The sequence below is a fragment of the Canis lupus genome, chromosome 38 (assembly GCF_003254725.2).
Source record: "Canis lupus dingo isolate Sandy chromosome 38, ASM325472v2, whole genome shotgun sequence".
Taxonomy (NCBI): domain Eukaryota; kingdom Metazoa; phylum Chordata; class Mammalia; order Carnivora; family Canidae; genus Canis; species Canis lupus.
In genome coordinates this window covers 24,116,410-24,130,106 of record NC_064280.1, presented here as the reverse complement: position 1 = coordinate 24,130,106, position 13,697 = coordinate 24,116,410, and the positions used below count along the sequence as shown (strand labels likewise).

Below are 13,697 nucleotides of genomic sequence, written 5' to 3'. Positions count from 1 at the left end.
GATGGGGAGGGGCATGGGAGCTTGGGGGAGAGGATGGGGGCAGGTGCTGGGAACTGGTGGGGGATGGCAGCTTGGGGGGAGGATGGGGCGGGTGCTGGGAGCTGGGGGGAGGATGGGGCAGGGGATGGGAGCTTGGGGGGAGGATGGGGACGGGGGATGGGGGCTTGGGAGGAGGAGGGGCGGGGCCTTGGAGTTTGTGGGCTCGGATGGGGCCAGAGATGTGAGCTTGTGGGCTCGGATGGGCCGGGGATGGGGCTCTGGGGGAGGATGGGCCGGGGACGGAGATTGGAGGAGGGGACGGGGAGGGGTGTCGCGGGGGGCGCGGCCCGAGGAGCGGCTTTAAGAGCGACATCCTGCCGGGGGGTGCGGGGGAGGGCTGGGGCGGAGGGGCCGTCCCGCGGGGAGGGCGGCGAGGTGGGCTCCCCAGCCGGTGCCCTGGGCGCTCCGCGGCCGCCGCTGGGTGGGGGGGTCGCCCCGTGGGTCGGGGGAGCCCTGGGGGCGCGCGGGGCGGCGCGCGCGGGGGGCGCCGGAGACCCAGGGTCCCGGGGCCCCCGACGGGCCACGGCGCAGGTGCGGATCCCGCGCGGCTGGTGGCTGCTGTGGGCCGCGTGGCTGCCGCTGGGCGCCGGCGATCCGCCCGCCGCGCCCCGGTCCCCGTCCGCGCCCCCGTCCCCGTCCGCGCCCCCGTCCCCGCCCCCGTCCCCGTCCCGGCTGCGCTGCCTGCAGGTGTCGGTGTTCGCCAACGGCAGCTGGGCGCGCACGGACGGGCAGGCTTGGCTCGGGGAGCTGCAGGCCTTCGGCTGGAGCAACGGCTCGGACGCCGTCCGCTGCCTCCGGCCCTGGGCGCGCGGCGCGTGGGGCGCGGGGAGGTGGCGCGCGCTGCAGGAGCAGCTGGGCCTGTACCGCCGCAGCTTCACCCGGGACGTGCGGGAGCTCGTGAAGATGCTGCAGCTGCGCTGTGAGCCCCCGGCCCCGGCGGCCGCCCCCTCCCCGGGCCCCCGACCCGCGCCCGCGCCCGCGCCCTGACCTGGTCCCCGCCCCGCCTGCTCGCAGACCCCTTGGAGATCCAGGTGTCCGCCGGCTGCGAGGTGCGCCCCGGGAACACCTCCGAGGACTTCTTCCACGCAGCCGTCCAGGGGGAAGAGATCCTGAGTTTCCAAGGGTCTCACTGGGTGCCCGCGCCCCAGGCCCCGCGCTGGGTGCACAGGGCCACCAAGGAGCTCAACAAGGACCAGGGGACCAGGAGGACGGTGCGGGAGCTCCTCCGGGACACCTGCCCCCCGTTTGTCAGAGGCCTGCTGGAGGCAGGGAGGTCGGAACTGGAGAAGCAAGGTGAGCCTGCCCCTCACCCCTGCCTGCACCCCGGTGCATGGGCGCTGGGGCCAGACTCTGGGGTCACCGGGGAGTGGGGTGGGGGCCTGAGGCTGTTTACTCCTCCTGCAGAGGCTCACTCAGCACCCCTGGGGTCCCAGGAGCTGAATTAGGTAGACAGTGGGGGTCAAGCAGGGTCTCTGCCCAAAGAGACCGGGGAACAGTTAGAGCAGTACACCTCACAGGGCTCTGCAGGGGATCCCGGAGGATCTGTGAGGGGCTGTGAGGGAGAGTCAGGAGGGCCTCCACCCCAGCGGGTCGCCACCTTGAGATCCCCCGCTTCCTCGTTGGACACAGAGCGACCCGAGGCCTGGCTGTCCGCGGGCCCCGCTCCCGGGCCTGGCCGGCTGCGGCTGGTGTGCCACGTCTCCGGCTTCCACCCCAAGCCTGTGCGGGTGACGTGGATGCGGGGCGAGCAGGAGCAGCGGGGCACCCGGCGAGGCGACGTCCTGCCCCATGCTGACGGCACGTGGTATCTCCGAGCGACCCTGGACGTAGCAGCCCAGGAGGCAGCCGGCCTGTCCTGCCGGGTGAAGCACAGCAGTCTAGGGGGCCAGGACATGGTCCTCCACTGGGGTGAGGAGGGGCTGGGGCCCCACTGTGCACGAGGAGGGGGGTCTGCGAGCATCCAGAGGGGCCTGGGCCACAGGTGGGTTTGGACACACAGGACAGAGGAGTTTCCAAGATGAGCCCGCTCCCCGCCAGGAGGGCAGCCACTTAGAGGAACAAAGTCTGCACAGGAGAAGGGTCGGGATGGGGCACCGTCCACCGTGGGTGGGGGCTCAGTCGGTGGAGCGTCTGCCTTCAGCTCAGGTCGTGGGATCATAGGATCCAGCCCTGGGTGGGGCTCCTGCTTGGTGGGGAGCCTGCTTCTCCCTCTCCCTCTGCTGCCCGCCCCCCACCCTCCGGCTTGTGCTAGTGCACGCTCTATCTCTTTCTCTTTCTTTCTCTTTTTCTCTGTCAAATAAATAAAATCTTAAAAAAAAGGGGGGGGGGTTGAGATAAATGTCCCATATTTAAGAAAAAAGAGACCAAACAATTTGCAGGTCCAGAAGTAGGTGTCAAATAAAGAATCCCAGGAGGGGTCCCTCCCCCAGAGAGGCAGGGTTGAGGGCTCCCTGACTGTGCCCCGCCTGGAGGCCCCTTGTCCCCAGCTCCTTTGAAACCGGTGCCATTCTTCTGAGTTTAGGGCTGAAGGGACGGGCACTGAGCTGGGTCGGGTCCGCTGGCCCTGATCCCGCGGGGGGAGTGGAAGAGCTGACCCAGGTCGGCCTGGCCGCTGGGGTCCTTCCTCTGCGCGGGGTCCCGCCTTGTGCTCCAGCGCGGGGTCCTGGCCCCTAGGCCCGGAGACGAGACGGGCTCCCTGGATTGCAGAGGAACAGAGTGGGCGCTCCCTGGGGGGAGGCGGTGAGAAGTGCTTCGACACCCTCCTGTGGGCGTAGGAAGGGGTCCTGGGGTGAGAGCCTGTGATCCCCACGCAGGGAGGAGCCGCTCCTCCGCGTGGCTGGTCGCCGTGGCCGTGCTGGGGTCCCTCCTGGTGATCGGGTGCCTTGGATGCTCAGCCGCCTGGTGCAGGGCGCGCCGGTAGGTGTCCCCTTCCTGACCCCCCTTCCCTCAGCCTCTCCCTGTTGCCTCGCCCCCTGCGCCCCCCTTAATGCCTTCTCCCCCCTACACCTTCTCAGCTCCTATCAAGACATCTTGTGACTGTGCTCGCCGCACCTGCCCGTGTGGGACTCAGGACCCCAAGGGCCCAGGACGTGGGCGCAGCGGCTGAGGGTGAAGAAAGGCTGCCTCGGGGACACAGGACACTCACAGGGCAGCTTGCATCACGGCCCTTTAACAGTCTAAGGTCAAAGCTCTTTCTCAGTAAACTGCAAGTTTCTAAGCCGCAAGGGGTTCTGTAAACCAGGGCGTGCAAAGGTCCGGGGGCACGCAGGGAACGCCGCGCGAGGCCGTGTGCGGCCGTCAGTGTCGGGTGGCGCCCTTGGCCGCGATCTGGGAAGCGCTCGCGCCCCAGGAAGTCGGAGAGGAAGGGGCGCATGAATCGAGGAAGAGCCTACATTTTCCAGGGGAGCCGATGGCTAGGTTCTCGCGCGAGCCCGTTAACACGCGCACTCGAGCTCTTCCAAGACGTGTGCCCCGCGCCGCGTTCCCCTGGGCGGCTCCCGGATGGCCGCGGGCGGGCTCAGAGTTCGGGTCTCTTTTGGAAAAGAGCTGGTCCTGAATGACAGGTTGGTAGTTCGGGGGCACAGCTGCTTCTGCGAATCCGGCTTTAACAAGGGGGACATGTTCCTCTTTCAGAGAAAGGCTGTGGGAAACGGGGGTGTCTCAGGGTTTATTTGCTGTAACTGATTTGCGAAGGGGAAATGGGAGCGGGTTAGGAAAAAACAGAACAAAACGAAGTTACTCTGGGTGGGGCGGTTTTTTCCAAACGGCCACTTTGTTGAGATTGGAGGAAGGGAGTCCTGAAGGAGTCGGCTTGGGCCGGCTGCGCTGGTCCCGCCCAGTTGGGGACCCTCGAGTGTCTCCGGGAAGTGGGGCTAAACTTTGGAGAGTGTTTGCTGGAGAGAATTAGGATATTCGGCCTCTTGTACGCTGGGCCCGCAGGTGGAGCCTTGGATGTGGGCGAGGACCTCCCGGCTCCCAGGGCCCTGGTTCCCAGCTGCCTTCTCCTGACCGGGACCCCGTCTCGGCCCTACTAAGTGAGGGACGGGAGCGGGGCCCCCGGAACGTGTGTCTGAACAGGCCTTTGGGGGGTTCTGACATTCAGACGCGGCGCCTTGGCTTTGGGGAACGCGGTGCCACGGATTCCTCCGACGGCTAGTGGGGCCCCGGGCCTGGGCTTAGTCGGGGGGCGGGGGGCTTCCTGGAAGGGGAGGCTGGAGGCGAACCAGCAAGGGCCTTGGCCGCAGGGTCCTCCTGTGTCAAGTGGAAGCAGGATCCTGACTCAGGCGCCCGGCCTTGGACCCCCAGCCTGCAGAACGGGGTATAAGCCACCCCTTCCTGGCATCTGGGCACAGCACCCGGCGGGAGACGACAGGTGACCTCCCGGGGGTGGGGAGCAAATGCGGACCAGCGTGTGGTGTGTAACGCCTTCACAGCAGGGACCTGGGGGCGCCTGGGGGCCCCGTGGGCCGGCGCCTGCCTTCAGCCCAGGGCGTGACCCCGGGGCCCTGGGATCGAGTCCCACATCGGGCTCCCTGCATGGAGCCTGCTTCTCCATCTGCCTGCGTCTCGGCCTCTGTCTCTCGTGAATAAATAAAATCTTTAAACTAAAACAAGGACCGCCCCCCCTCGCCCTGTTACCGTCCCTGATACCACCTGACCCAGGCGCCCAGTTGGCTCATCCTCCTCCCGCGGTGGAGGCTGTGGACCCTCCCGGTGGCCGGTGCACACTCAGGCCGCACGTTCCAGTCCCTTCTGAGATCGGTGGGGGTGGGGGGGCCCTGCCCGAGGGAGGGAGGGGCTGCCCCAGGTCCCGGCCAGCGCAGTGGGTCTGAGAGTGGGTGCCCACCCTGCCAGGCCATCCTCCCACCTGGAGCACTCAGTGGGTGTACCGGTGCCCACCTTGCCAGGCCCCTCTGCCCCCCCGGGCTGGGAGCGCACAGTGGGTGCGCAGGTGCCCACCCTGCCGGGCCCTGCCACCTGCCCAGAGCACCTGGACACGGCCCTGTGCCCTCAGCCGGGCCATAACCTTCCCATGCCCTGTCTGCACGACACCGGCGCCCCCAAGGATCACTGGCACGTTGTCCGTCGGTCCGTCCGGGAGCCCACTCCACCTGCAGGGCCTTGCCCGGCCTATGCTCGTGCCCCTGCCGTGTCTGCAGAACTGCTCCAGCGTGCGCACCGACTGCAGGCCGCGTGTGGCCCTCTCGGCCTCCACCTGCTCCGACGACGCCTGCGCTCTAGCCCTGGAGGGGCAGGGTCACCTTTCCAGCCATGCCTCCTTGCACATTCTTCCCCAGCCCTGCAGTTTTCCGAAGGGTCTTCTTTTTATCTTAGTTACCGTCTTCTCACGTTTACCGATTCTACTAACCCCCGTCTGTTTTGCTTATGCTGTGGTTTCTGCTTCCTAACTGGACTCGGGTGGGTGCCCGTGGTGCGTCTGTGACCATATGGAGGCCTTGGCACGCTCTCCGAGGCTGTCCCTCACCTGACCCTTGCTCTTAAGTCTGGCACAGAGTCGATGGGCTTCGCGGTGAGGCCGTGGCTTCCCCTCCCAGAGCTTCCCTGCCAGGCCATGCTGGGGTTAGGAGGCGACCCGGTGATAAACCAAGCAGGGCAGGCGTGACGGGGCACAGGCTTTTGAGGGATGTACCGTTTGCTGTGCGTGCACAGCCCCGGCTTCCAAGCGCCACCTCCCGGGATGGGCCTCTGTTCTGCGGAGGCCACGGGGACCCTCCCGTGCGACTGTCCACTCCTCAGGCTCCCTGCCCCGACGGTCTCCCCACGGCTTCTGCGCCCCCTGCCCCGTTGGCTCAGTGCGGCCGCTGCCGTGGGGCGCTGCGCGGGGAGGCTGGGCCCTCTGGCTGCGGTTTCCAATTCAGGCTGGCTTCCCCCAGGGCTTCTGTGATCCTGCTGCACCGTCCCTAGAAGGCTCTTCTACATTTAGTCCCTTGGCTTTTCACCCTGCACCTGACCGTCTTTTCTATTTCCCTGGGAAAGTCAGGATTATCCAGGAATGAGTCCCACATCTTCCTCCTTCTGGCTCACAGGGTGAGGGGCTTTCCCCTCACGTCTATCAGCGGACACACGTCCACCTTTGCTAAGCTGGACCCTTCCACCTGGCCTTTGTGCAGCACAGCCCTGGGGCTTGTGCCTGGTGTCTTGACCCTGCGGGCTCCCCACCTTGAGCGCACCCCTGTTCCTAGACGGCCTGGGACATTTAAAACACAAGCAAAAAAAAAAAAAAACCCTAAAAATAAATAAATAAATAAATAAATAAATAAATAAATAAATAAATAAAAAACCATAAGCGGAAAAACTTTGTGGGCCCAAACTCATTTTTTTTTTGGAAAAATTCTGAAGTTATGTATCTGGATAATATTTCATGTTTGAACGCATGTCTTCATTCCTTTCCTTGAGATTTTATTTTTCATTCTTACCCACGCACACAAGGTGCCCGTGCATTCCCGTGTGCCCCGGGGAAGAATGTTGCAGAACGGGGAGACAGGAACCCCAGGTTGCGTCGCCGAAGGTTCAGTGATGGCAGACGGTGTAGGACGTGGCAGGTTAGACTGGAAGATCTTCGCAAGCCAGAGCAAGGTGTGTGTGAGGGCTCTAGCTGCCCGTGACACGTGTGCCAGGGCAGCGGCAGGTCCCGGGGAGAGTGACCAGGGGGCAGTCCTGGGCGGTGGAGCGGGGAAGCTGTGACACATGCTTGTGACTGTGGCACCGAAAGGTCAGGACGGACACCGGATCTGAGAGGCGGTGCGGGAAGCGAGGCGAACATTTGAGCCTCGCTTGTCTGCGTGGCTCAGGGGACAAGCACCGGGGGTTGTTGGATTCGGGTCAGGACTCCGGGAACCGCGGCAGAGACTGGGGAAAGCTGAGGTTCTGTGTCCCCCCCCCCGCCCCCGCCAAGAGGAGTGAGGCTCAGACCTAGAAGTTAGAGGTCGAGCATGGAAGCCAAGCAAAGTGCTGTGCGCTCAACCTGCAGTCGAACATGTACACCTGCCACCTGTGGGTTGCGAAGCATTGTCTGCAGCCGCGTCAGGGATGACCCCCAGCCCTGAGCCAGGGAATGTTGAGCCCCCCCGCCGGGCCTGTGCTGGACAGTGTGTCCGACGTCGGGATGCACACGGACATCCCCGTGGGTTACGACGTGCTCCGTGTGAAAAAGGCCTCCGAGGGAAGCCTCGTTTGCGTGCGGACACGCAGCAGCTGCGGGCAGAGGAACCGGAGGGGGAAAGCAGCCTGGTCAGAGCTTCCTGAGAAGATTAATTTCAAGCTCTAGCTTGAAATGGAGGGAAGTGGGAAGTCACATCCGCGGCCTGGATCTCGGATTCCAGATTTCAGCAGCGCCGGCCACATCAAGGCCTGAGAGCTCCGGGATGGCGCTGGCCTGGGGGCAGTTTCACCTTAGAAATGTAGAGTCCACTCCCGGGAGCGCATTTTGGAGGGTGCAGAGTCGCACACCCTGCGCTGCACTTCAGACGTTTAAGGTCGTGGTGCTGGCAAAAGAGAAACGGGAAGTGGGGCCGGTTTCTTGCTGGGCAAAGAGCGCTCGACACAGAGAATGTGCCGGGAGGCCGGGGCCAGGCCTGGTGAGCCGTGAGGAGCCCGAGTTGAGATGCCGGCCTCGTGGCCTTTGGAAAACCAAGCAGAAGTCCTCTTCTCTCGAGCCCGAGACCCAGCTGGCAAGGCAGAGGGACCCTTGTGTCCTCTATAGATGTGACGAGAAGAGCTAAGCTTAACTCTTCCTGCAGATGGTAAGACCTTTCATACATGGAAAATCCAAGCAACAATGTGGAGAAAGGGGAACCCTCTTGCCCCGTTGGGCTGCCCCTCCGACCCTGGGTCAAAGCACATCAGGTCGCCACGGCAACCCCAGTGACGTCAGAGGCCTGGCATGACTTCACGCTGTGGCCCCACGGGGGAACCCACCAACCTTGCCAGCTTTTTTGAAGAAGGAGGACTGTATGGGAGACTCTGCTGTGTTCTAGCTTTGGAGGGGACGATGTGAGCTGGTGCAGCCACTCTGAAAACTGTGTGGAGGTTCCTCAAAGAGTTAAAAATAGACTTGCCCTACGACCCAGCAATTGCCCCGCTGGGGATTTACCCCAAAGATACAGATGCAGTGAAACGCCGGGACACCTGCACCCCGATGTTTCTAGCAGCAATGGCCACGATAGCCCAACTGTGGAAGGAGCCTCGGTGTCCATCGAAAGATGATGGATAAAGAAGATGTGGTCTATGTACACAATGGAATATTCCTCAGCCATTAGAAACGACAAATACCCACCATTTGCTTCGACGTGGATGGAACTGGAGGGTATTATGCTGAGTGAAGTAAGTCAATCGGAGAAGGACAAACATTATATGGTCTCATTCATTTGGGGAATATAAATAATAGTGAAAGGGAATAAAGAGGAAAGGAGAAAAAATGAGTGGGAAATCTCAGAAAGGGAGACAGAACACGAAGACTCCTAACTCTGGGAAACGAACTAGGGGTGGTGGAAGGGGAGGTGGGCGGGGGGTGGGGGTGACTGGGTGACGGGCACTGAGGGGGGCACTTGATGGGATGAGCACTGGGTGCTATATGTGGGCAAATTGAACCCCAGTAAGAAAAAAAGAAAATCCAAGCAACGGTATTTGACAGAGCAAAAAACGACTTGCATTTAGATGGGAATTTTTGTCATGGGGACAAGGTAAGTGTATGCAAATCAAAGCTATTCTCTCGGGAGGTGGGCGGGGAGTGGGGGTGAATGGGTGACGGGCACTGAGGTGGGCACTTGACGGGATGAGCACTGGGTGTTATTCTATATGTTGACAAATTGAACACCAATAAAAAATAAATTTATTAAAAAAGCTATTCTCTCTATTAGCAATAACCAACTAGACCTGAAAACGGGAATAAATAGTCCATTCAAAAAAAATGACAGAATTATAAAATTCTTAGGAAGAGATTTCACAAAAATGGTACAGACCCCAAATGAAGAAAAGGCACGGAGTCCTCTGAGGGGCAAAAGACACGTTCTGAATGAATGGAAACATACAGTCTGTTCTTGGTTTAGAAGAGTTAAAATAGGGATCCCTGGGTGGCGCAGCGGTTTGGCGTCTGCCTTTGGCCCAGGGCGCGATCCTGGAGACCCTGGATCGAATCCCACGTCGGGCTCCCGGTGCATGGAGCCTGCTTCTCTCTCTGGCTGTGTCTCTGTCTCTCTCTCTCTGTGTGACTATCATAAATAAATAAATAAATAAAATTTAAAAAAAAAGAGTTAAAATAATCAAATATCAATCCCCAAGATGTGTAAGCTAAATGACATTCTTGGTATTAAAATAGCCAAAAATGTGAAAAAAAAAATGGTCTGAGTATGGGATCTGCGGTACTAAATGTTAAAACTCAGAGGCAGTGTCATCAAAATACGGTTATGGGCAGTGGGGGTGCGTGTGGGGGGACAGGACGGATGTGAACCTGGACAGAGATTCTAACTACAGTAGAGCGAATACAAATCATCAAACTGGCTAAGACTCTAGCTTTTAATTATTCCAACCACTAAAAAGCTATTAATTTTGTGACATGAAAGAGGTGCTAATTATTGGTACAATGGCAATCGTATTACAATATACAAACATATCGAATTCAAGTGTTACATACCTTAAATGAAGGCTATGTTTTGTGTCAGACGTGTTTCGGAGAAAATCTAATCAAATCATGAAAAGCTAAGAAGAAAGGACTCTGGTGATAAAATTGAGCAATAGTTGAGTAGAGGAGTAAAATAGGCAAAAGATTTATGCAATCTGAAAAGAAACCAGAGTATAGAGGAGTAAAAGAGGAAGGCAGGGAAAGGAGAGAGTTCCTGTCACTGCAGAAGCGTGATCAATGAGGGCGCTGGCTCTCCGTCTAGGAAAACCATAATATTGGAAATCTCCCTCGCAGCGTAAATAAATTCCAGATATATTAAACACGGAAGTTTTGAAGTCTTTTTTTTTTTTTTTACCAAAATAGGAACAAGTAAACTATAAAATAAAATAAATAAAATAAAATAAAATATGCATTTTATTTTAAATATATAAATAAAATATATTTATAAATATAAATTCGAATATAAATTTAAAAATTAGAGTTTTGTATGGCAGGAGACAGATTGGGGAAAATATCTATATTAAATCACAGATGGCCTTGCACAGTGTTAATAATGGGAAACATCTCTTACTCATTTATAAGAAGCAGCTCAGAGCTCCAAGAGTAACAGGGCAGACTCGACGGGTAACTCATAAAGAGCAAATCTGAATTGGGTAACAACCATAAAAAGAAATAACCAGCGTCGTAGTTGTCGTGGGACCGCAGGTACAAGGAGCTGGCTTTCTCCGCAGACTGGCAGCCGGGAGGAGACTAGACGTGATTTTTCAGAACAGCCCTTGGGAAAGCTCTTGGACAAGGTCTCGTCACAGGAAGAAACCGTAGACGTCTCGCCCCACAGATGCACCCCTGAGACTATTTTGGGAAAGCGAAGGAAGCAGGCCGGAGGCTGCAGGCGAATGCGGTCCCGCAGAGAAGGGTGCAGGGGGCCGTGGGCTCCCCGAGGCGAGCACCGTGCAGACACCGGTGCGGGCTCGGGGGGTCCTGGGCCGGGACAGGCCGACCACAGAGTTCGGCGGCCGAAGCAAAACCGAAGTTGACTTGTGTCAGAAGATCGACATCCCCAGGTAGGTGCCAAGGGGGACCCACGAGGAGGGCGGGGACGCGGGCTTCCTGTGAAGTGCCACCGGTGTAGGCACCCCGAGCGCAGGGCCGGGCCTGGAAAGGGGACGGTGGTTTCTCTGTAGGAGGACAGGGCGGCGCAGCTGTGTGGCCTCGTGTCCCCGGGAGCAGGGCCAGTGCGATGGGCGGGAGGCGGCCACTGTGCTGGTGACCGCGGCCTCCTGGGCTCGGCGGGCCGGGGGTGGCTGGGTGGCCGCCACCGACGAAGCCACGCGGTCTGTTGCCGTCCACTTGGCTGGGTCCCGGCAGCGTCATGAGAATTCAACTTACTTCTCTGAACTTCCCCTTCCTTTCTTCATGGGGATGACGACTCACACGTGTGTGAAGCTAAGAGGGACTCAAACACCAGAGCGCCACGGGAAGCGACGAACCGCCGATGTGCTGTGGCTCCTTGGCCAGCTTTCCATTCCCTAAGGGAAGCTAAACTACCATGCCTTGGCGGGGGGCACCCCAGCGGGGAGCAACAGGAAGACGGTTTACGGTAACACGGGGTGGCTCAAAGCAACAGGGGGACAGCGGGCCGCGACTCTGACAGCACCCAGTACTCTCCGGAGACTCTGCACCGTTTTGACCATTGGCTGTCACCCCCGACGGAGCCGCAGCCCTTGGGAAGCTCTGCGATCCTCTCGAGGGGAGCTCCTAAGTTCATGACAGAAAAATGGAATCCACGAGGCCACGCTGAGGTTTATATGTGACTGTATTCTTTCTTTCCTTTCTTTTAATCAAACAGATCGAAGCTAGAGGTGAACCAGAGCAGTCGTAGGAAAACAACAACAACAACAAAGAGACTATCCTTTTCTTTGCAATTTGGATATGCTGCAAACACGATGAGCAGCTTTCTGACTGGGATCGGAAAGGAGGTGGAAGATCCTTGTTACCATCATAACAGTAAGAATTAGACATTATAAAAGGGGTATTTATCTAGGAAGCTATTGAAGAGATGTGGAAGCAAGAAAACGCCCAACGGACTGATCTTCAGAGAGAGGTCACCTTACCCGTGAGGAAGGAAGCAACACTGGAGAAGAAAGCTTGGCAGCGTTCAGAGAGACGAGGAAGCGATGTCGGGGGCGGGCTGGGGTGCTGGGGTCTCGAGACTCTCAAATGCAGCAATAATTTACTTGACCTAAAAATTCTCCCTAGCTTCCCAGTCTCCTTGTGCTGAGAAAAGGGGAAGTGCGGGTGGGACCGTCAAATAGAAGAGTCTAGTCTCACGTCTTCTTGTGATTTTACCCTGTCTCAAAAGATGAAACGTGTCTAACTCCCGCCAGGCTCCAGGATTGAATATTGATGAGACCAAAGAAATCAGACTTGGCGAGAAGCACTGTAGCTCTGGGAGGACAGGACGGTTGAAAGGCAAGGTCAATTTTAAACACTTGCCTAGGCTAACGTTCATGTTATACTTAAGACAATCGGAGCAGTCACCTCCTCACTTCAGCAGCCCTGCACTGGAAAGAGATTGCATGTTCTTAGAAATAAAAACAAAGCAAAAGAGCTGAATTATTATTTTTTTAATAAATTTACTTTTATTGGTGTTCAATTTGCCAACATACAGAATAACACCCAGTGCTCATCCCATCAAGTGCCCCCCTCAGTGCCCATCACCCAGTCACCCCCACCCCCCGCCCACCTCCCCTTCCACCACCCCTAGTTCGTTTCCCAGAGTTAGGAGTAAAAGAGCTGAATTATCAAGACCCCATGGTATCTATGTACAATGTAGAACATCATAAAACAAATGGAAGGTATTAGAGGAAAATGGGACACATTAAAAAAAGATATCAAGAGAAAGGGATCCACTGATAGCCGAGATGTTGAAACTAACAGGAAAGGAGTTCGAAACTAGGACCAGCAATAAGTTTGGCTCGGGGCACGGCCGTGGGCTATCTCTGGCCCTCAGGTAGGGATCACAGCTCCCCTCAGAGTGGCTGGCTCTGCATCACTTTCTCCTCCTGGGTTCCACTAATGACTCCCTCTACTTGGCTAGTAGGGCCTAGAGCTGGTGATGGCTCTGTGGCCACTAGCTTCAGGTTACTTTACTTGAGGTTCACTTACACTGCATCCATAGTCCTTTATAAACCTCTCTCTTCAAAGAAAAACACATAATATATATTTAGAAATTTAAACGTCAAGATAAAAAGAATGTGTGAAAATGGGGAATCTCATAGATTACTGGAAAACTTTTAAAATGTACAGAACTAGGGAATCCCTGGGTGGCTCAGCGGTTTAACACTTGCCTTCAGCCCAGGGCATGATCCTGGAATCCTGGGATGGAGTCCCAGGTCGGGCTCCCTGCATGGAGCCTGCTTCTCCCTCTGCCTGTGTCTCTGCCTCTCATGAATAAATAAATAAATAAAGTCTTTTAAAAAATGTACAGAAAGTGTTGTGAGAAAAGCATAGTGTAGGATCTTAACAACAGAATAAACACTACGGAAGAAGGAGTTAGTGATGTGGAATAAAGGACCACAGAAATGATCTGAAATAAAACATTGGGGGAAAGGGCTGATAAGTTAAAATAATTGAACAGCACCTTTGATTTGTGTTATAATCATTGGATAGAGGCAGGAAAACTATTTTTTAGAAATAATGGCCCAATTTTCCCCAAGACTGATGAAAGAACATCAGCTCGAAAATTCAAACATCCTAGCAGTCCCAAGCAGGATACACTCCAAGGGAACCACACCAGCGTATGTCCTCATACACACTGAAATCCAAAGAGAACGAGAAAATCCTAAAAGCAGCCATGAAAAAAGACACTGCGTACAAGGACAAACGTAAGAACGACATCTTCCCAGTAGAAATAAAAGCTGAAGGGCAAAGAATGGTATCTTCAAGCACAACCTTCAACTTAAAATTTTATGGAATGCTAGATACATTCAGCAAAACTATCCTTCAAACATAAAGA

General features: G+C 56.9%; 1 protein-coding gene and 1 long non-coding RNA gene across 2 annotated transcripts; both read left to right on the top strand.

Moving 5' to 3' along the window:
* Positions 1-267: 267 nt before the first annotated feature.
* Positions 268-4,652, top strand: LOC112642823 (antigen-presenting glycoprotein CD1d). Its single transcript, XM_025420632.3, has 5 exons — positions 268-958; positions 1,054-1,332; positions 1,669-1,947; positions 2,853-2,955; positions 3,054-4,652. The coding sequence occupies exons 1-5, from the start codon at positions 268-270 to the stop codon at positions 3,073-3,075; spliced, it is 1,374 nt and encodes a 457-aa protein (XP_025276417.1). The 3' UTR covers positions 3,076-4,652.
* A 4,673-nt stretch (positions 4,653-9,325) lies between these two features.
* On the top strand, positions 9,326-12,335 carry LOC125754550 (uncharacterized). Its single transcript, XR_007409148.1, has 2 exons — positions 9,326-10,743; positions 11,529-12,335. It is a non-coding gene; the product is annotated as an uncharacterized LOC125754550 (long non-coding RNA).
* Positions 12,336-13,697: the final 1,362 nt, after the last annotated feature.

What these genes read in the sequence shown, in the direction of transcription:
- LOC112642823 (XM_025420632.3), top strand. Translation starts at nt 268, where the DNA reads ATGGGCCGGGGACGGAGATTGGAGGAGGGGACGGGGAGGGGTGTCGCG. An exon ending in GAAGATGCTGCAGCTGCGCT is followed by an intron (nt 959 to 1,053) that starts GTGAGCCCCCGG and finishes GCCTGCTCGCAG; the next exon opens with ACCCCTTGGAGATCCAGGTG. An exon ending in GTCGGAACTGGAGAAGCAAG is followed by an intron (nt 1,333 to 1,668) that starts GTGAGCCTGCCC and finishes CGTTGGACACAG; the next exon opens with AGCGACCCGAGGCCTGGCTG.